Source organism: Oenanthe melanoleuca, chromosome 8 (genome assembly GCF_029582105.1).
Source record: "Oenanthe melanoleuca isolate GR-GAL-2019-014 chromosome 8, OMel1.0, whole genome shotgun sequence".
NCBI classification, from domain to species: domain Eukaryota; kingdom Metazoa; phylum Chordata; class Aves; order Passeriformes; family Muscicapidae; genus Oenanthe; species Oenanthe melanoleuca.
Genome location: NC_079342.1, coordinates 7057795 through 7085253, shown reverse-complemented (window position 1 = coordinate 7085253; position 27459 = coordinate 7057795). Strand labels below are relative to the sequence as shown.

The following is a 27459-nucleotide window of genomic DNA, read 5'->3' as shown; positions in this document are numbered from 1 at the left end:
CCTGGGCCTCTGAAGGCTAATTTGGGCACCAGGCAGGCCCACACCCAGTCTCACATGGGAGTGCTGGGCACCAGACATATAACAGAAGGGAAAGCTGCTGAGGGGCTTTCAGCACACAGAGTTCACCTTTCTACACCTGCCAGGCAGCTTGGGCCAGGCTGGTACCACTGTAAGGAATGCCCTGCTGCAGCAGGGAGCCCATCACAGACAAGAGGGAAAGGCACACTGGCAGCACTATTTCAGATTTCATGCCATTTCTGCAGTGTTTTCTAGTGTTAGTGGTACTGAACAGCTGTCACACTACACATACATCTTGAAGGCAAAACAAATAATCTTTCCCTTTCCCTTCTGGGCTCTTCTTACAGAGCACTTGGAGTTAAAGCATTCTTGCCTCAAGTCAAATTGAATGTCAAATTGTTCACTTAGTCAGAAATCATACACTGTGCATCTAGCTCTTCCATTACTTAAAAGAAAACTTATAAATCTTATGTTACAGGAACTGTATTTGCAGCAATCAGAGACATGAAAAGCTTTCCCTAATTTGTTTATGATTGACATTTGAAGGATTGGTGCGAAAAACTCAAAAAGAGTTGTCAAAACTGGCTGCTAACAAGCTTTTAGTAGCATAGCCATGCTACACATGCAGAGTAAATTAAGTCAATTATCTTGAAAAGATTTTATATTGATCCTTTGACTAACAAGTAAGATTAACAACAAAGCAAGATCAGCAGTAATACAAGCAAGCATGTTTGTCCCTGATTATTAAGAGTTCCGTCACACAACATACATAGGAGCAAATTATTGGCTAATATTGTTCAATGAACTAGCAAAAATATTAAACATGTCTTCCATTAACAGGTCTTCCATTAGGCAATGAGACAGTTTTAAACAGGAGGACAATCGACTTCTCAAACTGTTTCCAAGTATCAGTGTAATAGCAAAGCATAGTCTATTCTGAAACTTTTTAGATCAATTGCCTTCATTTTTTACATTGAGTATTATGCATATAATGCAATAAAAAGTGTCATCTATCAAACCTTGGAAAAAACACATCAGCACACTCCAGCCAGATAAGGAAACAAAGATTTATTAGAAACTGGTAGTTTTATAGAGCTAAAAAGGTAAACATACATTTAAGAGACAAAGAATACACAATTGAACACAGTCATCATCAAGGCACATAATAAAAAAAATCAAAACTGAAACAGCTCATCTTTTCAACATTTGAAAGGGTCACCATAATTTCAATACTCATAATGGCACTTGCACACTATAAACAAAATGGAACAAGTCTGGAAGATAGAAATGCTAAAGTCATCTTTACATCACACACACAATACATTTGCTCATTGGTCGCAGTCAAACAAAATTATCAACTCACAAATCCCAAAGGTACAAAGATATTGGCAAAACCAAGAAAAACTCAATTCAGAAAGGCATTATACATATAAATGATTTGGACAGAATTACTTTTTTTTTTTAAAGTGCAAAGTCCAACATTTCCCTAAAGGGAAGGCCAAAATACAGCTACAGCTGCCATTTTCTGAAATGTGACAAAAAAATTTATAATACAGATTTTATGGAATTGCTATCTTTTATGGAGAATAAACACCAGCCATGGAAGCACTGAACATAAATTTACATGTGATTGCTGTTTGAAAAATACAGCCCAAAGCATACATAGAAAAAGGGAGATTCAGGCAGTTATTTTTGCTTGGTTGCTTATTTGTCTGCTTAAAAAAAAACAACAAAAAAACCATGCACCCCTCATGCCCACCCAAAAAAAGAAAGAATTTAAAAGAAGACCCTAATAACCTTAACAGAATAAAGTTCTTCCTTCAGTAATCCAATTTCAGAAAGTGGTCTAAGAGCAGTTGCTTTTAGAAGGTCAAGGTAAGTATAATCTCGAATTTACTAAGATTAAGAGACTACACATTACCGAAAGCAGAAAAACCCTAACAAATTAGTCTGGTAATAATTGTTAATCCATTTCAGTGTTCAGGCCTGAAGGCAACTGTGTGCCCCTCCACACACACAGAAAAAAAAAAAAAAAAAAGAAGAAAAGGAAGTCACTTTGGGAGAACTTGCACATGGAAACGCCTAACTTTCTGCATTGAGGAAGGGCTGCTTTGTTTTTTGAGGAGGAGCTGTTTCTCAAGCACTAACAGTGTGCATGCTTTGCATGCTGCATTAACATCAATCTGATGGGCACCTGAGGTTAGCACTCCCACTTGGTCACCTGGACAAAACACTTCCGTATTTTATTATCCCAATTTCACATCCCCAGCCACTGTGCACGGAAGACTGATCTCATATGACAAAACTGTAAAAAACCTTTATTACATAATGCAATTCTCTACTGGCTAAAAGCACGTAGTGGATGTAGCCCTCTGAATAAGGGAAAGAATGGAGAGTCCAAAATGAGGCAGCTATGAGCAGCTCTGCCATTTGCTGTACTGCAATTACTACCAGCTTCATACTGAATCCTCCATCATCTTTTTAAACAGCAACTTGCACTTGTATGGAATGGATCTAATATCCAAGCTTTTTCTGTTCCTTTGTTATTATGATCCTATAAAACATGCAGCTGTAACCCAAATTTTGCCATGGTTAATGGTGCTGACATTTACAAGTGCAATGAAAAGCAGGTTCAGTGAAGCAAGTTATCAAAATTGCTGATTGTATTCCAAAAATACCGTGTGAATCCATTTGAGGTATTCCAATACTGCAGAACAGCAGTTTGTCAGGCTCTTTAAATAATGAAAAATAAAAAATATTTGCCTGAAGACAAAGGTGATGGGCTACATTTTAATGTGTTATTCCATCATTGTGTGTGTTCAAGATCTTATTTCTTATGAACTTAACATTCAGTCTTCAAAAATAACAAAAGTGCTCACTTCTAGGCATGCAAAATGTCGCCTGTGAATTGCTTGAGTATAGGCAGCGTGACAAAACAAAAAGTCACTTTCATATATTCAGTTTCAAGGCAGTATAAATCTCTTCTACCTTTGGTTTGATCCAAGACAAATACACATTTAGAAAGGACAAATTTAAAAAACCCCAATGAGTAAAAACATGCATGATTTCCTAAAAATAAAAACATACTGCTGATTTAAAGACAGTTTCTTGATTTTTTTTTCATCTCAGTGACATTTTTAAAGTGCAATATAAGTATCTGTTTAAAAATGGTGAACTAAAATTTAAGAAAGTTTCTTCCCACTTAAGGGCAAATGTGGAAGTTGCAGCATCTCTATAAAGATCTGTCTCTAATTGTGAGAGCAGATTTCTCGAGAAAACATTATTGTTCTGGTGTCTCCAACAGCATTAGAAGCATCTCACTTTTTTCTTTCATTTCATGCTATTCCCAAATTCTGTTTCATTTTTTCGTATACAACGTAGCTGATGCTGACAGCTGGAAGCACTTTCATAAAATTAGGTGCTATGCCCCTATAAAGTCCTCGGAGTCCCTCTGTAGCAACAATTCTTTGAAAGAGACCAACCATGTTTAACTGTGGAGCTCCTTCCACTGAGGCTAGAACAAAAAGATCATATGTTATAAAACAATTTGAGTAATACTATAAATCTTGAGCAAGTAGTAAACTCCTGCATCATAAGCCTACTATCTCAGTCCACTGAAAAGAGATATTTTAATCCCAAGCATTTGGGAGATATCCATGTGTCTAAATCCCAGTGGAAAGCATTATCCACCTATGTTCCTTTGGAAATCTAGGCTCCCATCCTTAAGTCTGTGCAAAAACCTATCAAACAAAAATCTCAACTATGAAACTATCCTTATGAAATGTCCTACAGACTAAACATTGCTGTCTACCCTCACAGAACAATTCAAGCCCTATAATTTAATCTCTAAAATTTAGAAAGCATTGTAAAGTTTAGAAGAGTGCTTCCAGACTATGAGAGGGGCTATGTCTGGTAGTCTTGTATGGAATGTGGCTCTCAGAATATACAAAGCACCAGTGCTTGAAATGTTACTTTTTAAATTGAGTATGAAGAACAACAGTGTTGGGGGTAAGAGGGAGAAGGGACCAACATAAGGAAGAATTTTCTAGATACATTCTTCATTTTTCAAAGTTCTTTTTTTTCATTCCCAGGTCTCTCCTAGAGCTGTCCCACATGATACAATTTTCATGTGGCCACACAGGAGCATTTTCAGTAGAAGAGAACTCACCTTGAGCCTGCATGCGTGTTCTGATGAGAGCCAGAGGGTAACTGGCCAGCTGCCCACATGTGCTGGAAATGGTGCCACACCCCAAGAGCACAAACACACCTGGGTTCGCAGAGCTCGATGCGTAGTGTTCTAGCCACGTACTCTTTAAGAGCTGCCAAGGTACAAAATTAAACAGTAAGACAAGAGATCTGCATTCCAAAAGGTAAATAAATGCTTCTTTATTCATAACAAATCCTAAGAGCTCAGTCCTGAAAAGCACCAATTTCACTGGGCCAGTCCTACATGCTTGAGGTGCACAGGTAAAAACCTTGGCATACAGGGAGGCTTGAACCAGACTACAAGAGTTAGTACCTAGAAGAGAAATCCTTAAAAGATCCAGCAGCAGGGAAGTGCCCATGCACCTGCAATACTTTGGGGAGAGGAGGAGGGAAACAGCACCCCACAGGGCGCAACAAAAGCTCACACAGCTGTGCATATCATCCCATGCAGATACAAGGATGCAAACTGTAGAAAAGAAATTCCACACAGCTTTGAAAATATTCATTCAAGCAATTCTGGTGAATACTAATTCAGTGTCAAAAAAGATTTGTCTAGACTACAAAAAAATTAGTCTGTGCATCTGAGTTATTTAACACACTTTGAAGCAACATGTATTGTCTAAGGTAGATAAAAGACTTTCAGCATTGCTGGTGGGTGAAATAGGTGCCAGTTTCTCTGGAAAGGAAAGGCAGCAGTGTTTCAAGCTCCTCAGAAAAGCTGTGTCAGCCAGAAAGAATTCTGGTGACATGCACAGACACACAAGGAATTCAGGTTAATATAACCCACTCATAAACCTCACAACTGGCAAAAGAATGTATAAACTATCATAACATGAATATCCTTTTAAAGGCACATATTTCCTATAAAATGGGTATGTTCCAGTCTAACAAGGTCAGGTAAGTATGAAAACTTGTGGTACTGCCAAGATCTGTACAATCCTCTCATAGCACATTTTCTGCTTGGTACTCTTGCAAGGAAGAGCACATCTACCCAGGCACTTCTGAAGAGGAGCAAACAGAAACACTGAGGTCAACATTAGTGGAAAGTGTCACTTGTCTTTTTAAAATTGAACCAGCTGTAATAGTACAATAATACAAACATCCTAAAAAATATTTAGGCTTTTTGTAAATTAATTAACAACAGCTACATGCATTCAGTGATCTAAACTCACCTCATAAACAGCAAGGTCAATGCCAGCATAAGGAATTATGCCCAGAATATTAGGAATATAGCCTTTGTAGAAGGCCTTTGGGCCTTCTCTTTTTAAAATCTTCTTAGCACAGTCAAACATCCCAGAATATTGCCCTGTTTTACCCACAGCCAATCTGGTCTTTAAAACCTAAAAAAAAAAAAAAATAAATAGCAGTTTAATTACACACCTATTTATTAATCTATTTTAGATACACAGTATATCTCTGCTTATTCAATTCTCTAGAACTGCTTTGCACTTTGGTGCTGCAAATCTCCTTTGATTACTGGTAAGGCCTTGCTAGCAGCAGGCTTCTTCAAGTTCTGACCTTAGAGCAGAGCACCACATATTACTATATATTAGCTTATAAATTCTTAGCCTTTTAAAATTGCATGTTAGCTTTATTTTCTTGATTAAAACAGGCAGTTACTTGATCAACTTGAAGGCAACAGTGTAGGCAATATTCAACAGAAGTATTAGCTAAGGCACAAGTAAGAGTACTAACATGCTAGCAGATGTTACTTCTGGTCTGGGAATACAAAAGCATATTAAGAAAACAGTATTTCAAAAACTATGACACTTAGAAAGGTAGTTGAAGAACACAGGGATTGTGTCTCACTACTGAAACCCAGCACCTGGATTAATAATGCAAGTAAGTCTGTACTGCATCCTAGGACAAAGAAATTAATAACAGCAACCAAAAGAAACCACAGAGGAAGTTTCCTGAGCAATAATTTGGTCTTTAAAGTCTCACAGGACTGCATCTTCCTCAGGAATTTCCTGGCACTTGGCTTTTCTCTCTTACATAGAAACATCCTAAAAACACTTCTAGGACAGTACCATATCTTTGTGAGGAAGACCTGAAGATATTGCAGAACAATTCCCTAGTCTCCACTGAGCAGCATGATCCAGACAATCTACATCATGTTTCAGTTCTTCCCTAACTTAACCCATCTCTGCACTCAGGGCAGGATGTCCTTTAAAGAGATCATTCTCACTTCAGCAATGAAAACAGTTCCATTCCTACTGAAATCCCCAGCTATGAAAAGCTATTTAGGTTACCTTTGCCATTACTACCAGACTTGATGTTGGTATTGGTTTAGTCCCAGCCCCAACACCTATTCTGCATAAGTGATAAACCTTCTGGGGAACCAGCAGTACAGAAAATACATCCTGTTTCTGTGAAATGGCGTGTAACAATTGCACTGGAGCAGTTAACATAGTAACATTTAACTAACATTAATAACAATAACAATTAATTAACATTTAATAAGTTCAACTGCAATGTGTAGTACCACCTATAGGTATGTTCTCCAGGGGAAAGAGCAGCCAATCCACCCAGCCTTAGCTGTAGCTGTTACATCCTTCCCCACACTGTTCTCCTTATCAGACACAGCTTCCCATCATAACACAACAGAAGTGAACAGACAAGACCATTCCTTGCTTACATATAGCAGGAAAAGGATTTATGCCCAGTTTACAAAAGGCTTGGAAACATTGTAAATGTTCTTGGGTGATCTTTTTTCCTGCACTAGGTTTTATTTAAATACTGTTTTAAAAAATATTATACAGCAAAATGTATGGAAAAATTACAAGAATCAGTTAGAACATAGTATATTCTAAAATGCCTAGCACTGAAAGTCTGAAAGGAAGCACAAAGTAAAAATAAATTAGGGTATCAGACTAGAGAGAATTTTTACAATATTTTCAAGAGCAAAATGGGGTTTACTTAGGAAACAAACCAAACATTTTGCAGTCTCCAATGGAAGCAGATTCTCTTACCTCCATGGGATAAATAGAAGTTTGTGCTGTTGCTCCAGCCAAAGAACCAGATACAAATCTTTCAACAGTGCCTAACTTTCCATCATCCCTAGTGAGTATCTTCTTATACTGTATAGTTAAAAAACAAACACACGTTTTTTAGGAGTGGCAAGAGTTATTGTAAAAGGCAAGAGTATAGTAAACCATGTCTTTTCAAGCTATTCTTGGTTTCTCATGCATTTACAGTTACTTTTGCTAACCCAAAAAGATTCTCCAGAACGCAATAAACATTCCAGCCTGCAAGAATTCTTAGATTAAATACCTCAGTCACCTACAGTACCATCAGGTGCTCTGCAAACTGCCAACACAAGGGTACTACACTAAGAACTCCAGAAAACAAAGGAACCAAATTCCTTTGCAGATCCAGTTGTCCAATCAAAGAATGAGAGATTAACTATCAATTTCACAGAAGCACTTTGAGCACTGTACATACTGTGTCATTCCACAAGTAAAGAATAATGTGCCCAAGGTTACTCAAGGTTCAGCCTTGCAACATCCCCAAGATAATTGGATATTTTGTTGTTTTTATCTCCTCCTTGTACAGAGATGTGCAATATGCTCATTTGGTCTTATCTGAGGCACTAGCAAGCCTCACAGAGCAAAAATAACGCTCATTTAAATACACCAGAATGGGAGTTCATTTTCCAAAGGAGGATTAGGCCTTAACATGATGCTTAAAGCTGATTCAGAGGTAAATATAACTCTGAAATCCAGGATGAGGGCATCATACATAGCATACAGACATTGGCACTGTGATATTTGACTTTAAATGGATCCCCTGTAAGTTCAGCTAGCATAATGTACAAACTTTTTGCCTGTCACTTTGCAGCAACAATCTAGATATTAGTGCAGTGCTCCACACAAAGCCATGCAGAATCAGGGACAGTTTAAAACATGCAGCAGATATAATTTATTTGCACTGCTTATAATACAACAGTAAAATCTGCCTAATAATAAGAATTTTAGATAGACTATTTTAAATCTGAAAGTCACTCAAATTACTATGACAAAATCCCCAACCATGACAAGTCCTATATAATACAACAGTGCCAATAATGAACAGTGGGAGTGATAAAGGAATTCATTTAGCATTATTTTCATTCTTGATTTATCCTACCTGTTCATAAGCCCAGAACTTAATAGCTGTTTCAGGAGCTATTTTCACAACATTTACACCATTCCCCCTCCAAAGGGATCGGACACCACCTTCTTTCAACATTTGCTTAAAACCGCTGGCTATATTCATTTTGTTTGACTTTGAACCATGAACCTAAAAAAAAAAACAACCCAAAACTAAAGTCACAGTAGAGAACACTGCTCTCATTAATTATAAAACTAATCAGTATTAAATTGATTAAATATATCAACTAGTGAAACCATATGCACAATTGAAAAAAATCTAAGTAGCACTAGTACCAAAACATTTTGCTTACATTTTTCCCCACATCTATAAAATACCATTTTTATGTACACAAAAAAATTGTCAAAACATAGCCAGACCTCTGCAATTTAAACACTGACCCTGGCCCTCAATTTTTTTCCCAACAAATCTCTAAAAACTGAAGTGACACACTGGAAACTAACAAATTTTTGAACACTGCACCTTACCTGCATCATGACTTTGAGGCGATCTAAGGGTGCTGTACCTGTTCGAGAGACAGCACCAGCCACTCCTCCTGCCAACAGCTGCTTCCACCACTGCCCAGTCTTCTTCTCTTCCTCAGTGAACTCATCTGGAACAGTCAAGCTATCTCCTATATCCAGTACCTTTATGAATCCAAAGCAAAGATGTGCAAATAACTATCTCGTTCCATCACCTCAGTTTCATCCACAGTTCGACTTCCAAATTAACATACTACCTAAGAATGTGCAAATAAAGTGCTAGTTACAAATATCTCTAACTTACATTCTATAATTAACTTGCTATGCATTGCTATTCAGTGAAAAGCAGCTTTAAGTGACTTTACATAGATATTGAGCAGTAACACCACAGACCCACCATTTCAAAGACTGCACCATCATCATTAAAAATTACGACAAATTTCCTCCTTGAGTACGGCCCAACCAAAGACATTCTGTCATGATCAGCAGTCCTTTAAAGTCAGCACTAAAGCTCAAATGCTTATATGTTGCAGCTAACCTTTCACCAGACAGTCTTGTGGGATTAGTTTGGTAATCTCCTAAGGTTGCTAACAAGAGATTTCTCTCACAGTAATTTATTCACACATGTGGGATGTCTCCTTCCCCCACATTGCCCAACATTTGAAAGCAGGGTTTTAACAGCTGATATATCAGAATATTCATTCTATTTCTGGTAACTGCTGTGTATTATCCCACAAAATGAAAAGTTTGACAAATACCTTATAGATTTTCTTATCATCAGTTAGACACATTTAATTACTTTTTTCAACCATAAAAGTTTGAAATTTCACTAAAGGGGGCATGTTTGTATTGCCATTGGATTTGATCAAAGAACAATATTAAAATAGGTTTTAATGATAAAACTAAGACATAACACTATGAAATCTCACTTGTCACTTTGTTAATAAAAAGAACAAAAATGTATTAATAACTGATAAGTACTGACCAGGAAGTGTATTAACTGATAAACCTTTGACCTACCATTGATTTTAACTGTAGACATTATATCCCTAATTAATGCTGCATTCTCTCTCTGTTAGTAGACAGAATACTGTCCTGGTCATTTGGGACAAAAATTGCAGAATGCATAGTGCAAATACAGACACTGGACAAAAAGGATAAGCACCAACTATTCTGATACTGATATTGAACACAGAACAGATTAATTGGAAAATCCTTTCATCTTTCTCAAATTTGAAGTTTCAAAGTAAGGTGTCATCCGTTGCTCAGCTATATGGAAACATCAAAAGATCAACCAAAACTCAAAACATAAATGTAGTGTTCTAAGAGATATTATGCATATTTACCAGGGTTTAAACCTTGTGTGTACCAAGACCTAAACACAACTAAGGAAACAGAAAGACAAATTTGAGGGTGTTTATAACAGACAGGCCACATAATGATTCTCTGCCATTGTAGCTATCCGCTTGGGAGAGTCTGATAGCAACTATATAATAAAAACAGAATTGTAAGAGCTGTCTGTTAATGCCAGCCAGGCTGGGAGGTCTCACATCTGCTCTTATCTCAAAGACCAGCTGTGTTGCTGGATTTTGCCTGCTGTGATAACTGGGTCATCAGCTGACTGCAACACTAAGATCACAGGAGACTCCCTCAGCTGTTTCTGGGGGGCAACTGATGACATTCCATAATAAAAAAAGAAAAATACAGATCTTATGTTTAATAATAGTAAGGAGCATTTTATTAAAGCAAAGGCTTTTTCCACTAAGTAAGCTGGGACCAGGACTATTTGATCTCATAGCAGTGCTTCAAGTGCTTTCTTCAGCAAACAGGGAGCTAACTCCCTTTTGGCAAGCATTCCTGAACTGAGGTTGTACAGTGTCAAACACTCAAAGCTCTCAGATCTCATAAAGTGTTTTTTATTATGGAAATGCTGACTAATCCCTGGAGACATAAATGGTCTCACTATATTCAAAGGCATCTAGCCTTATTTTATTTCCTCCAATAATCTACAGGAAGGATATTTAGCAAATAGGATTACTGTTGGTTTACTTACTTTATTATTGTCCTTAAAAATCAGTCACTGAGGTGTCAACAGCTCCATTCAATCAAAACTTTAAAAATTTCTCTGCATAGTGGATAACCTATTGCTGTATATTCTGTATGCTTAAATTAAATTCTAGAGCACAAAAGAGCATGATGTGCACAGAAAAATCACCAGTAAAGACACCAGTGATTTTATGATAATTACAATGATACTGTATAACTGCAAATACTAATTTCAACCTAAGAAACAGTTAAAATGTCCATATAAGTTGTTTCAACAAACCAATGTGTACTGTAATGTGCAAAGAAAAAGATTTAATATTGTGGCTATTATTTTTCTATAAAGCACCTCCAAAAGAGAAAAAAGATTCTGTCTCAAGAATTACTGATAATTATTTGCAAAGTTTAGATGAAGTTGTTAATCCAGAAGGAACTCATCTGATACAATCCTGCTTGTAAATGGGAGAGCATGAAGTGAAAAGCAAAACCAAACAATACAGATATGCCTGAAATATAACAAGTGTGAAGCTATTACACTCAATATCACAAATTAACACAGCAGAGAACTTAAGAGCTGCACAAGGTTAAAAGAGAAGTTGAACTTACAGTGGAATGTTTCCAATATCTAATTATTTCTTCAATGTCTGTAGCAGGATTAAACATAAAATGATCTCTCCACTCATTCCAGTCTACTGTCATGGTCCCATCAGCATCAATACTGAAAAGAAATTGAATAAAACTATATAAGCAAATAGTAATGGTGGGGTTTTGTTCTGGTTTTCTGCTTTTTCTTCCCCCTCCTCCCCCCAACCCCTTTTTTTAACTTGGGTTATCACATCAATAACTGACTGTAAATTCCATATAGCAACTTCAAGGCTGAATCTACCATAGCCTTTCAATATTATGCTTCTTTTATCCAAGTGCATATGTCCTATTCCATTTTAAAACATAATATAGTGCTTCTTTCTATCAAAAACATCTACAAAGAAATAAAGTAACACTCTCCTCCCAGAACCAGATGCTCCAATAGTAACTACCAACACCTTTCAAAGTCATAATCACATTTATCCCCATCTCTGAAATAGAAAAATATAAAAATTAACAATACAAGGAAGATTAAGCTGCATCTAAAAATAGTAATTCCTGACCTTTGTAGGATCTTTTCTGCCTGTTTTTCTGAAATGTTTATACCCAATATCTTGAGGGACTGGACAACTTCTGAGGCTTCAATTTTTCCTTGAAACATTAAAATAAAAATTATACATATTTAAAACATGGATCTTAATAAACTTAGCACCTTGGAGCTCATTGTAACAGCTGAATAATTGCAAAGATGATTTAAAAATCAACTTACCATAGATGATGTGTTTTGATTGTCTACTACAAGGACAAAGCAAATGGATGCAAATATACAGTTAGTTAAAAACTAGTTTATCTTTAATAGCTAGAAATAGTCAGAAATTTCCTCACAGTTTCTCCATCTGGGGAACAAGGAGCCCCAGTTCAGTGTACACTTGGAGAAAATAGAAAGAATAAAGACTATAATTAATAATTTTGTTTTAGACCTATAGCAAACTTTAATTATGATCATGCTAAGGAAAATAAATGAGGATTCCATATTCACAACTTTTTGCTTCAGTTCAGACAAATATGTTACACTACTTTTAATGCAGTTTCTTCAAACAATGTTTGAACAAATAAAATAAATCAAGGTATACCATCATTGTTTTTGTCCAGGCTCTTAAATGCCAGTTTCATCTTTTTCTCATGTTCTTTAAGATACTGCATAAATTCTTCAAAATCCAGCTGTCCATCCTGGTTAGTATCCCCAGCTTTAAAAATTTTCTATTGAGAGAAAAATGAATATTTTATTTGTCCAAATTACAGCAGGTCACAAAGCATCATTTTGTTTTCAGTATTTAACACATTCAATATTTACATAGGGAGAGAAAACACTTGGCAGCAAATATATATTTAAGAAAGCATGATTTATTATTTACATAACTTTTCTGTGCAGAAAGGTTTCTTACCAGCACTGGCAAGTTATACCTACAAGTATCAAATAATTTATGGAGGAAGAGGTGAGGGACAGGAGAAAAACTTGAGTGAGAACAAGTTTAAGCCTGTGAGTTTCCATACATGAAATTTGTCAGTTAAATAACCAGAACCTTGACTACCATCTTAATCAAGTGGTCTTATGTATTATAAAGATAAAATGTATTATGTATTATAAAAATGAATTATAAAGATATGTATTATAAAGATAAAAAATACAAACAGCAATTAACTCTTTAAATGCTGACCAAAAAATTACAAAGATCTTGCCCCACTGGCACGTCCAGCCCTCAGTGTTTGAGACCTTGGCTTTCTGCTTCAAACTGAATCCCTGACTACAATTTTAAACAAACCTCTAACAAATACAAACACACTTATCTTCCTTTCTTGCACGTGCTTCCTAGGAACTGTCCTGCAGATAGAAACACTTCATGTAGAATTAACTATGCATTGAATGCATGGTATGCAATTGCCAGGGCTGCAGGAAACAAGTCCAAAACACAGCCCAGGCAGACACTTTTCCACCAACACAGGGCCAGAAAACTTCAGCATGAGAAAGGTACTTTAATTTCCTCATTAACTGCAGTTCCACAGCAGTCAGGTTATGCGTGAAGCATATGCTAAAAATTCTTCCAAGTATCTTCTATTTAGCAGACTGCCTTGTGCAACTGTAGTTTCTGAATAAAGCAATCCAATAAAACAAGATTTGAACGGCTGTTCTAATCTGCAAAATCTGGTTTTAATTTTGTATAATCCTCTTTTATTATCAGAGGACCTCAAAAGACCAAAGTCCAACAAGTTCTAGGCTAGAGAAACTAAACACAAAGGAAGGAGAAAATTGGTGTATTTGTTGCAGGTGTCTGAAAAACACTGAAGACATCTAAATACATTTATGTTTCCTCCTTTATTTCCCTAGCCCTCTACAAAAAGTTTCATCTCAAAAAAACTAAATTTTTAAGATTATCAAGGATTTCTTAATGAAATGGAACAAAATTATGTGGTGCACCACAGTGAAATGAGCAAATTATTTATCTCCCACAATACAGCAATTGTGCACAATAAAAATCAACTCAAGATACCACATATTCAGATAACTGTGATTTGGTATCAGCATTGAAAAGCAACATTCTTAGTACAGTCATAAGTCCAGCTTGATTCTAATTTCTATTAATAACCTGTCAATACAGGTTATATACTCATCAATTCAGTTTCATGCCTCTGTCAATACAGTTAGAGCTGTTCACAATCTCCCATTACAAAAAAAAAAAAAAAAAAGCTAGTTTACATTTACAGATATTTGTGGATACAGTCTGACCCATAACCTTCTAACAAGAAATTAAGAAAGGATAGTAGATTAACCATTAAAAAAAGAAAAACCCCAACAATGAAAGTGGTTTTCTGGCTCACAGATAGGACAAAACTTGAACTAAATTATAATTGCAAAATCTCCCCTGCTGAGGATGATGTGAGCCAAAGAAAACAGGAACTCCTAGGAGATTTAGGGAGCTGATAATTTCTGTGTGTGAAGGGGGGCACCTTTCAGTTCATCTGCCAAAGAAGTGGATCCACACTGCAACAATGAGAAAAGGGTAAGCACAAACATACTCTCCATTTCCTACTTTTGTTTTGACAGTTGTTTTCCAGACTTCAAGCCAGTCTCAGCCACTTTCAGTGAAGCAGAACAGAAATGACAGGGAACAAAAATGTATGGCACATGTGTTTTCTCCTCAGTACAAATCTAAAAGCTCATGCAAACAAAATCCTCTTGGTGTCTATGAAATGAACTAATTATGTGGGTGTTAAAGTTTCAGATTAAAATCAGTAATTTGCAAGTTTGTGGAAGTAACAGGAGCACTGAAAGAAGCTTGTCTTCTGCTTGGCAGGCAGAAACTTCCTCCTGGGTGGGTTCTACACTCCATGGGTATAGCCAGCAGGATGACACCTCCTGGATTCTGTGGGAAGCCTGACACACTCAGTCCTAGGTACAAACTGCCCCTTCACAGCATCAAATAATAATTCAGGCTTGAAGGAACCTCTGGAGTCCATTGAACCCCAATGCTCAAAGCATGTCTAATTAGATCAGGTTGTGATTTTAATCCAACTGAGTCTTGGACACCTCCAAGGAAGGAGATTCCACAGCCTCCACAAGCAAACCACTCCATCAGTCAGTCATTCCCCACTTCAGTTCAACACTGAATCCAACTCCGCTGTTCTGCATTTAATACACTACCAGATTTTGTATAATTACAACCTCTTGTCACTCTGCAGTGCCTGGGTCACCAGCTTCTCACATGGAGGAGAATTGGACACATTTTAAAATAGGCATGCTTACAATAGAGCAGGAACCAACCAAGGTGCCAACACTCACTCACAAGTCCTGAGAAACAATGTTTGGCATGCCTGCCACATAAAACCTGCCATTTCTTGTTACAGCCTTACTGTGGGATCACCTCACCTTTACAAAGGCCCAGATCCAAATGTTTATTTTTCAAGGCACACCATTTTTTCTCACTGTCTAAAAACTGTAACCCCAAGCAATATGGATAATTCACTGGACAAAATGAAATGGTGACCACACAAAGAATTGTTAATTGCTGACAGATATAGGAAGACAGTTTAGATGATGCCATGAGCTAGCAAAGTGTGCTTGCAGCCCAGAAAGCCAGAAAAAGAAGTGTGAGCAGCAGCTCATCCATCCCTCTGAGACCCCACCTGGAGTGCTGTGTCCAACTCTGGGGTGCTCAGCACAGGAAAGACACAGGGCTGGTGCAGAGGGGCCTGAGGAGACCACAAAGATGATCAGAGAGCAGGAGCACCTCTACTGTGAGCAAAGGCTGGAGTTTTCCAGACTGAGGAAGAGAAGGCTCCAGGGAGACCTTACTGCACCCTGTTGGTACTTAAAGGGGCTTATAAAAGAGATGGGGACAAACTTTTGAGCAGGGTCAGTAGCAATAGGACAGGCAGTAATGGTTTTAAATGTAATGAGTGTCAATTTAGGTGACATATAAGGAAGAAGTTTTTTACTATGAGGGTGGTAAAACACTGGCACAGGTTGCCTGGAGCCTGGCAGATGCTCCACCCTGGGAACATCTGAGGTGAGACTGGGTGGGGCTCTGAGCAACCTGATACAGCTGAAAATGTCCCTGCTTATTGCAGGGGAATTGGGCTACAAGACCTTTTAAAAGTGACTTCCAATACCAAACACTGCTATGATTCTGTGATTTTTCTTTTTAATGCTACAGGCCTTCACACAAACAGACTAAAATGCTCCTGTGCTGATCTATTTGTCTGTCACCTTTGTCTTCTCTCCTCTTTCTTTTTCTTCATAATTCTACTATTTTTGTTCTTTTTCTGTTGCATTTTTTGTTAATACAGCTACCTTCAAAGTCCTGCACAACCAGGCAGCACCAACACGAGAGGCCACAGGCAGACTGAAACACTGAAGGTATTTTTTAAAAAAATTCCCCATTATATAAATCATGCTGCAGTGTTGAATTCCTACTCTGTCAGAAGACCTCTGTATTTGGTGTGGAAATGTAAGTCAGTCAGCAGGTCTGTTGAAAAAAAAGGAATTACAGACAGGCTTTATATACACATCAAAAACTCCCTACCCTTCTCTGTAAGTGTCCTGATGAATTATTAGATTGCTCTATGCCAAAGTTGTGAACTTTAACACATTCATGGCTACAAAGTAAAGACAAAGAATGCAATACACTACAAATCTTGATGTTTTTATGTAGACTTTTAAATTCACAGTCTAATTTTTACATTATTTAGTGTCATTATTTTTGTATTGTGCATGGGCCTTTACATTCCATTTACAAAACTGAACTGTGCACAAAAGGTGGGGCTGCTGAATACAAAGGATTACCAATCTATTCATTACATTGGTATTTCAGCTAATTAATATAATGTAAAGAATATTTAAAAGGAAGTGATTCATCAAGAAGTTACTGGCTTCCTATCATGCTATCTACAAGACACAAGAACAAAACAGCACTTCAAGATTCATCACTGGTGCAAGTAGCAATTATGTGTTCTACACCCAGAGTTCCAAAGGGCACAGATAAAAATGCTGCATTCAAAGAACTCCAGTGCCACAGTAAGAATATCAAGCCTTTATACATTCACACATTTCACACTTGCTTTTAAAATCAGAGATGCTATATATAAAACCAAACATGACATTTTTTCCCTTTTTTTCCTATTTTTCAATTCTTTATCTCTAAAATATTTTTTTAGCCATTCACATAGCTCTGCAGTCTACAGTTTTAAATTATTCAGCTGTAATATTATTGGATGCCAAATTCAGTCACAGCTGAAGTATACACAACACTTCTTCCTTTACTGCACACACACAACAGTCCTTTTCCTATTTATATCTGCTAAGACTACACAAATTTATGCAGACTGTGATAACCCCAAAGACACTAGCAAAGATTATTAGAGTCAGCCTTGTCAAACTACATCACTTGGGAGATAAATCCATAAAGGGAAAGGGCCTGAGGATGTGTTCACACAGCATCATAGCCCACTGAGTCCACATAACACATGAACTAGACTGACACTTCACCTCCAGAAATCCAACACAATACAGAAAAACAGGAATTTGCACTGCCTCTGAAGGCCTCCCAGCTGGTCCAAATTCAGCACTCATATTTACTCTCTTGCCTCCCAAAGGATATTGCCACCATGTAAAGAGTACACATATATATATTTAACCTGCTGCAGACAGATGTGAGGAGCCCCCCACTCCAGCACAGCAGACTTGCACCCCCAACAGCAGCAGTGCTGCTATCAGCTGCAGAGCTTCCCCTTCCTGCTCCCTGTCCCAGGCACTGCTCCTCCCTGCAACAGGACAGCCCCAGCAGAGATCTTCTCCCTGGTCCATGTCAGCTAACAGAATCTCTAGAAAACGAGACAAAAAAGGACAAGATGCAAGTGTGAGTACGCTCTCCCAAAATGCCTCGCAGAGGCTGCTCCTTCAGGACCTGGGTAAACTCTCTCAACTCATAGCTATGAATTAAATTTCAAGAATCTGAAACAGCATACATGGAAGATGCAAACTATCCCTTGAACTTTGATTCAGCATTCTTTGCAAGTTACACTGGTATTTTTGACTTTGAGCATACTTGGTAGACTGAGTTTTCCCATTAAATAGGACCACTCTGCTACAGAGGCATCCTGGCCATACTCAACTCAAAAGATTTAAGAGTTTCCCTTGTTTGTTCACCTGGGACACAAGACAGGGATATAGCAAAGCAGTTCAACACAGTGGTTGAGAAATGTCTCAGAGGTGAGGATTCCCAGATTTGGGAATTCTTGGCATTCTTGCACTTTGCAGCAGAAGGAGGATGAATTAATCATTCACTGTACCCTGTCAGGAAAAACACCTATCACATTAGTATTAAAAAATAATTCATTTTATCTCCTTGGATGTTTAAAGTGCTATGAAAACAAACTTCAGATTCATCTTACTCTTTCATATGGAGACTTGGAGACTACAGCATGTATCAGTTAAAACTTCTGAAGCTGTAGACACAGAAAAGAAATAATGATTTACATGTTTGCTTACAATGAAAGCAAAGAAAATTGAATACATTAAATTTCAAAGTTACAAATTGAATACATTACTGAAGATATTTGTGGAATTTCACTATTAAGTCCCCATAACCAGTCCTAATCATCACATCTGTTATGATCTGAAAAGGGAAGTTTAAAGGAACTAAATTGTTCCAGTTTTCTACAATCACATGACATATGTTTTGATAAAAAAGTTGAAGATGCCAGACTACTCTAAATCTATACCATGTTTTGGGCAAACTCTTAAGAGAAAAAGCTTCAATGCATACAAAGAATGACACAGAGACAGGAAAGTGCTGAAGCTTTTAAGACCGTGTATCTGCATATCAGGTATGATTAATTCTAAGAGCAGATACAGTGTGATATAAGATGCCCATGTATCTTCCTCAGAGTTGCCAAAGTAGTAACTGTTTCCAGACAAGCTACAACAAAATGGAGGCATCAGTTACCTTGGTCTACTACCCATCTAATTTTGCCACATAGGGGAAGTTACCAAAATTAAAATAAGTGCAAAAATCTTAATAAAGCAGCAGAGAAATATTTAAGGACCTATTTAGCTCAGTCACTAAACAAGTATGTGCTTTCTGGACCAAGAACTGCTATGGAAAGTCCAAGCTCTGAAGCACTATCTAGCTGCAGGTTTTAGAGGCCAGAGAAAAGCACAGAAGGAAACAAAACACACCTGGGCCATTCTCACCCATCTCATGCTGAGACAGCAGTGGAACACAGCCTGCCTCACTTGGCAGAATTCTGAATTTCCTGTGCTTTAAATGCAGAAACATACTTCCAGTGTTCTGAGTATTTTTAGACTTGATTGGACTCAAATCTTAGGAAACAGGCATTGACTCTGAACAGATGATAGTCTGATAATTGCAAATTTAGTCTCATTAGACCATGTCTCCACCACACAGAGATGTCTCTTCACACTGTTTCTTTATCCAAAAAAAGCAGCTTTAATGTAGCCAAAGGCTTATGTCAAAATGTTAAGGGAGTTAGTCCAAATAAGATCATTAGACAGGTTCCAAAATGCAGTTATTCATTTCAGTAACATCTTCCTATTCCTAGCTCCAGAACTCAATGTATAAATAGCACCTGAATTTGAATACTTGGCTGCTCCTATCCCAAACTGAAGCTTGAAATACGGGGTTCGCCTCCTACAGATTTACTGTAGGACTGATTGGAGCAGAAGGAAAGGATGAACAAAAATAGTTCTTCATCCAACCACTCACACCATTTATGGTGCTCCCGCCCACCAGACTCACTGAAGACACAGCATGAGATCATTTGTGATCTGATCCCAGCATCTATTTACTGGCCCTGCTTATCAAAGTCACTGTACAATAGCTGTTAATATTGCTTGTAGAGCAACATTTGATAGTTACCACACTGAATTCCTCCTTCATAGATGTTGTGACATTATGTCAGGAATCTCCTGCAAAGCTTTGCAAAGTAACCCATTCCTGGCAGGTAATATGCTACAATATAAAACAGGAGTCACCCTGGCAGCATCCAAGCAACACACATTGCAGATTTTCCAGTCATTTACTTTTGTGTGTCAGATACTGCCACAAGGCAGGTCAAGCAGAACACACTTAGGAGGTTCTGTCAGGCTGAGCTATGATGTCTTGCTGTGGGGAAAAAATGATTCTTCCTTAGAGGGAGATCAAGCCATCTCCAAAGCTTACCACACAAGTTCACAGATGATGGAAGGTGCATACCAGTGTCTACTACTCAAATGGATAGTAGTTTTGTCTCTCTTAAAACATGCAAATTCCTTCTAGAGAGGAGCTGCACTTAAAAGAGCAAAGCAGTACCAGTAGCACAAACACCATACTGTGAAGGTGGTACAGGTTTGGATCAACCAATTGACTTACAGTGAAACCCAGGAAGACAGGTTAGCCAGAAAGCAGCTCAGAAGAACAGCCAACACTCCCAGGTATATGGACTTCATCCTATGTGCTGGAAGCCAGCCTTGCAAGAGATTTTTGGAAACCTAACACAGATCAGCATCAACATAATGATGTTTAAGTCTCTGATGCACTCATGAGGCACCAAAGCAGACCCTGCTCTAGGATATCCCAAGCTCTGCCTGTGCATGGTGCCACTGTGCTGGCAGGGCTGAGCAGATATTATTCAGTAAATAACACTTTTCCCTATTATGTAATATTTCATGTCTCAATTCCTTACTCATTAGTTTATCAGTAATTATAAGACTACTTCTGCCTCTCCAAATATGATGATTCAATATCTGACTTCATTAATAAATCAGAATATACCTTTTTGCCAAGCAGTAAAAAAAGTGAATTCACCATCATTTTAGAGCCTGAAGTGTGAGAAGGCAGCTTTGAGCTGCAAGAAAGTACAGGAAGCAGATTAGCCACATAAAGGCAGGAAAGAAGCAGAAGGCAAGACTTACTGAGGCTCTGGTATTACAAGAGATCTAGTTATGAACAGCTACACAGCACTATTCTAGTCTGTAGTTCCAACTGTGCCCACCATGGTTCAAACTGTGAGCACACAGAAGTTTCCCTGCACTCCAACAATTCCTCCACCCCTCCCAAACGAGAAGATGACTCATATTGTTTACTCCGTGTATCTTTAACAACTGAGGCAGCAGTTCCTGCTCTCTGTTACATCCAGGTATGTCTATTTCATGTGTATCCCTTTCAGTCTATTCTGAAGCAACTGAGAATAATCTGACACCTACTCAGATGTGCACTATTAACAAAGATCACTGATTTTGAGAAAGAACTTCGAACTTCAATTCTAAGTTGCTCAAATCTTCAGCAGTACACCAGGGCTTTCAGTGAATTATGTGGGAAGACCACCTTCACTAAACACCAGAAAATTAGCTGATCACCTGTTTCCCCATTGTTCTATATAAGTAAAACCCCCAAATTGTTACAGTCAAACTGGTACAACAGGTTTACAACAATGTGTGTGTAATGTGTGACTGACATTCATAGCTAGCATGCTCTGAGCACTGACAACTCTCATGGATAACCAGAAAGGCCAACCTGTCCCTCCTTTAATTACAAAAAGCCTAAGAACACCAAACGTGCCTATTGTAAAGATGATTTTGACCAGCAGCAATACTGAAGTGAAAGTGTGCTTTCATTTATACTCTTGCATAAACACCATTCAACTCAAGAGGTGTTGGATACTTTTCTCTTAAGTACAGGAGACAGAGAATTAACAGAAGGAAGCAAAACAGAGACCAAATAATGAGACCACAGGGGAAAATTGTCACACAATCAGCATAAGGTCACTGAATTATTGACCCAACACACCTTTTAACAATGGAGTTGAAAACTAAATTCCTTTTCCTTGAACTCTTTCAGAAAGTATGCAACAGCTGGTAGAGGCAGGGCAGTGGAAGGCAATGGAATCATTCTTTAAACTGAAACAAGCAGAATTGCTACAATAGTAGCTCCTCCCACACCTGCTCGGCCTAAATGAACACATGTGTGTGTCTTGTCAGCACGGACTTGCCTTAGCACACAAACACTGTGCCTACAGAATTGCACTTTAAATGATTTCACATGCTGATCCCTGGGGATTACTGGAAATAATTAGGAAAGAGAAGTTTCTCTTCCAGGTTACAGGTCAGGCCTGCTAGTGTAAGTCAGTATCACTCTGCAATGCTGGATGACTTCAGTTTTACTGACTCCTGAGGTCACAACATTGATACGAGGGACAAAGGAATGTAATAGTCCGGCTGAGCACTGCAGAAGCCGCACCACAGACTTTCAGCGCTGTCAGTTTCCTGGTTTGACGGCCACTGTTACAAGTGTGCGTTTTCTAATAAAGGGCCTCAGTATCTGACACTAGTCCATACCAAGAAAAGTAACTTCCATGTCCATGTGTTCAGCTTAAATAACTAGTTCTGAAATTGCAACCTAAGGCTATGCAGGTTTACAGTACCTGCTGCCCAAAGCAAACACTAATTTACTCTGATCTAGATTATTCATGGGTGGAGTGGCGGACAAAAGCTGTAAATTACCACCCTGTATCATGCTGGAAGAGAAATGCGCTATCGAGTATCACTCATCAAGGAGTCAAAGGACATCACAAGTCCACCCATGACGAGTAAACCTACTCGGCAGAGGAGCCGTGCGCGCTCGGGACCCTTCGCCTACACCGCGGGCGTGCCAGCACAGCGCGGCCCCTGGCGCTGCAGCAGCGGCCCGGGCCGGGAGAACGCCAGCCCGAGGCTGCTCCATCCAGGAACGGCCCCTGGCGCTGCAGCAGCGGCCCGGGCCGGGAGAACGCCAGCCCGAGGCTGCTCCATCCAGGAACGGCCCCGAGCGCCGGACACGGCTCCGGGGCGCAGCAGCCGCGCCCCGAGCCGGGGCTCAGCGGCCGGGCCGGCCTCGCCCTCCCCTGCCCTGCCCTGCCCTGCCCTGTCCTGCTTTCCCCTGCCTTCCCTTCCCCTGCCCTGCCTTCCCTTCCCCTGCCCTGCCCAGGGCCGCCGGCAGAACCCGCCCGGCAGCGCCTGCGGCCGCGCTCACCTCCTCCGCCTCCTTCCCCAGAGGGATGCCCATGGCCCGCAGGCCCGTCTGCAGCTCGGCAATGTCCACCCTGCCGTCTTCGTTGAGGTCCAGCTTTCGGAAGAGGTTGGCGTAGCGGGAGTCGCCATCCCTGTTGCCGTCGCAGGCGGCCGCGGGCAGCAGGAAGCCTCGCAGGAGCTGGAACATGTCGGGGCCGTGCGGGGAGTACGGACGGACAGACAGACAGCGTCCCTCGGCTCCCGGCAGCTGGGCGCGGACGAGACACCGCCCGCGATGCTGCGGGAGGGAAGGGAAGGGCCGGCCCGGGAGGGCGGGGAGCGGCGGGCCTCGCTCCGCCCGTGCCTCCCTCTCTCTCTCTCTCTCTCTCTCTCCCTCTCTCTCTCTCTCCCTCCCTCCCTCTCTCCAGCCCCGCCGCCGGGCGGGAAATGCTCGCCGGGGAGGGGGGGCCCGCAGCCCCTCGGGCTCGGCACAGCTCCCGCCCGCACTTTACACGCTTGTACCAGCCCAGCGTTTCCAGCACAAACAGAGAAACACCGCAAAGGCTGCACAGGACCTGGTCTGGGTACTTGGGCTCATTCTAGTCTAGCGCTGGAGGGCTCAGCTGAAGGTGTATGAAGAGCATCCCAGCCTAAGGGCAATCTGAAATCTTGGCTAACAGAATAAACATTAGAAGAGGGAACGCCTAGGGGTTTTTTTCCTTCATAATGGCTTCATAAATAAATCAGTGGAGTTAATGGAGAAGTACACAGGTGGTCTAAGAGTTAATGGATAGGAAATGTCACTGAGCAGTCTGTCTCTCCACAAAGAGAGTAGCAGTGAAAAGGAACTTCAGCTGCCACTGAATTGAGTCTTGCTTTCCTAGTGCATATCCATGGAAAGTGCATTTCATCCTTACAGCAGAAAGCCTGTAACGTTGCTCATGGAGTAATTAATAAAGCTAATGTGCTACAGTGTCTGACCACGGATTAGTGTTTGAGAAAGGGCTACATGTTACTGGGACTTGCATGTATAAAGACTGCTGGATTATGTTATAGCTTCATTGTGTCACAGAGCAAGTGGTGAGGAAGGGATCTCCTGCTCAAAGTGAGCTCATCCATGAACTCCAGCCAGGTTACTCAGGTCTTTATTTCAGCCTTGAAGGCCTCCAAGGATGGAAACTGGGTGCTCTCTCCAGGCAGCCTGGCCTAGAGCCTGACTGTTCTCACAGGAAGATGTTCCCTTCTAAACACTGAGCTGTTCTCATTTCACTTTGTCTGCTGCCTTTTATCATCCCACCATATCCCACTACAGAAGCCTGATCCTATTTCCTTTTTAAACTCTCTGTAGGTACCAGCAAGGTGAGGCTTACTTTTAAGTCACCCCTAAGCCTTATTTTCTCCTTACACTTACTTTATGTATCATACTAAGTGCTGAATGTGTATATTAAGACCATCCCTCTATTAGAACCACTCAAAAAGTAACACCAACACTCTGTCATTAAAACGTGTGTAAAGTTAGTGCCAATAGTCCAAAATACAAGGTAATAGAGGAAGAGATGCATTTGTTCTTCCTGATCAAGCAAAAAAAAAAAGCTACTTGTGGCAGACTTGGCTTTCATAAATGCATCCTGCATAGGCATAATTTATATTGTGTGCCATACTGTTCAGAGTTGTGTAGGAAGAAAGAGGAGGCCACAGAGAAAAAGCAGATAATATCCTGCTGGTTTGACAATGAAATTGCAAATAGATTCTGCTTTGACTTGTATGCACAGCAGAAGTTGGAAGTAGCAGCTGTGTGTCATTGATCCAGCTGGTTGTCCATGGTGAGACACAAAAGTGAAATTTATTCTTCAGGTCTGCACTGGTCTCCCTGAAAATGGAGTAAGTAGCATAGAGCTTTAACAGAAGGCATAAATGCTTTGATTTTAGTAGGACTGGCTGATAATAATGAGGAGATGAGAGCCTCAGGTATTCCACACGTTGATAGATAAACCATTAGGTACACACCTGAGAAAGCCATTGCTCTTTGGAAGATACAGACACTCCTTAGGTCTAGTTAACCTCCTACAGGGACATCTGAGACAGTGACCACAAACACAGATCCAGAGATCTGCCTCATTTACATCAATAAGAAAATGAGTCTCACCTATTATTTGGAAGCTAGCTCTACCACAACTATAATTTCTTCTACAAATGACCTTGTTTGGCAGCTTTTGGAGCTGTATCATTTACAAAGTCTCAATTTGTTAAAAAGGAGACTTGAATAGTCCATGGCTTTGCACACTGATTTTTTACCTTGCTTGAAGGGAGTGCAACGTCCCTTCTGAGTCAAGAAATACTTTTGCCCAAGACATTTTATTTTAAATGTTTGAGTGGGAAGCTTCTGTTTTTGTATTTGGTTTTTTTTTTTTTATTCCATTTGTATTGATTTTAGTGTCATAAGGCTTTTTGATATCAACACCAATTAGTTGTCACAAGAGCAAAAACATAGCAAAAAAAAAAAAATTAACTTACCAGAAAAAGCTTTTAATTAGTATTACATCAATACATATACAATAAATATTTAAATTACATCAATACAATCCACTTAGATGAAGTGCTATAAATATCACAAAACCTCAGAGACTGGAAGCAGACTTGATATTTATTATTAATAGACTAAAAGATAAGTCAGCTGAATTTCATTATTAGGTGTCTGTTCTAGATATTGTAGCTCTTTTTCCACGAGTAAGGAAGCTCTTTATAATAATCATAAGATTCTGAAAATCATCTACTGCATGAGCCAGAAATCATTTCTGGCATAACTCCAAAGACTGCAGGGAAGTTGAATAATTTTTAAATTATGAGCTCAAACCCAGTTCTGCTACACATTTAAAATGGCCTGTTAATTACATCCAAAAGTTTTATGTCACCTGATGGAGCAGTCTTCAGTTCACACACGGGAGGATATAATTAAAGAACATAAAGGCAATAAATATTTAAGAGGCAACAGACAAAGTTCAGTGTTTTGAAATTATTTAAGGTAGGATGAATACTTGCTTCATTACATAGATGTAATTTGCTCAGTTTTAAACTAACATTAAAAATAAGCCTTAAAAAAACATATGGAATCTTACTATCATGTAATAAATTATAGCAAGTTTAGATTATTTTATTATTTTCACATATTTTTCTTTACCAGTTCTTGTCTAGCACAGAACATTGGACTGGTTTAGCATGAAAGAAGTATTATGTCTTAATTCACACAGACTGGTGCTGTAATTGAGGAAAATATAATTTACAAGCTATGAAATCATTATTTAAAATCTTCAGTGGAGGTTCAGCTGGGTTCTGACTGCTCCTGACACGTGCCCATTTTGGAGGGCACAGAACAGCTCAGGAGAGGGGCTGGTACCTGAGCTTTAAACAGCCAAAGGCAGGGATCCCTCAGAGGGTCATCCAGGGACAGCTCTGTGGGTCTGTACTAGACAGGTGAAAACACCTTTGGGGGACTGAGACTTCAGCAGCATGAGAAATGCCATTATTGTAGACTTCACCTACACACATTGCATTTAGCTCCCACCAACCTCACTTTTTAATTCAATTTCATTTCAGGCATCCAAAATGAATCTCTTCCATGAAGAAAACCAAGTTCTTACAATGTGCTGCTGCTGGAAGCACTGATCTGGGTACAGGCTGGAGCCCAGACCTCATATCAGAGTTAGAGCAGTGATCCACCTAAAGCCAAACCTAGAAGCATTTCAACTCTATCCTGATGCTATTATTCTCAGGAAAAAGAGGTGCAGGTCAGAAATCAAGTGCCCAGCAGAAAAACAATGCTACAGAAAACATACAGGCCAAGTGGATGAGTACAGATCACATTAGCACAACCTCTAACAATGATGATGCTCTGCAGGATTTAAAAATCCCATAGACCTGTGCTTCAGCTGTCCACTGAATCACAGAACAATAAAGAACATTGCCTATTAACGCTGAAATTTTGTAACTGAAATGTGACATTCTTCAGGAGAGCAAACAGCTCTTTAATTATTTGTTTTATTCTACCTTAACTGGGGCATTTTGTAAAACATGTTTTTCTTGAATACTTGAGATTTTGTACCTGTAACATCCAACTTCTTTAAAGATTTAGGAATTTCTCCTTAAAAAAACCCTTCAGTGCTTTAATCTTACAGAAGCTTTTTTAGCAATGACAACACAGGATTGTTACATTACCTACAGTGTTCATCTGTTTTTAAAAAACTCTTCTGCTATTCTGAGAATCTTTTGATTAAAGACTCTAAATATATTTTTAAATCTATACTTCTGACACTTTTGACTCTTTTGGTTAATAAGGTTATTTTGAATACAGAGGGCCCAGGTCAGGTTGGTTTTGTTGGGTAAACCCTTACAACTGCCTAAGGAGCTTGGTTATACAGGGAATTATTATTATACCTTGCTTGCATGGGGTAATAC

The 27459-nt window shown here is 39.2% G+C and overlaps 1 protein-coding gene across 1 annotated transcript; it reads right to left on the bottom strand.

Moving 5' to 3' along the window:
* Nucleotides 1–1066: 1066 nt before the first annotated feature.
* On the bottom strand, nucleotides 1067–23395 carry SLC25A24 (solute carrier family 25 member 24). The gene is made up of 10 exons (XM_056497387.1): nucleotides 23030–23395; nucleotides 12599–12725; nucleotides 12029–12116; nucleotides 11487–11598; nucleotides 8844–9002; nucleotides 8353–8505; nucleotides 7197–7304; nucleotides 5397–5564; nucleotides 4187–4337; nucleotides 1067–3532 (listed from the first exon to the last, which is right to left on the bottom strand). Exons 1-10 carry the CDS (start codon nucleotides 23213–23215, stop codon nucleotides 3354–3356), a joined length of 1431 nt encoding a protein of 476 aa, XP_056353362.1. The 5' UTR covers nucleotides 23216–23395; the 3' UTR covers nucleotides 1067–3353.
* Nucleotides 23396–27459: the final 4064 nt, after the last annotated feature.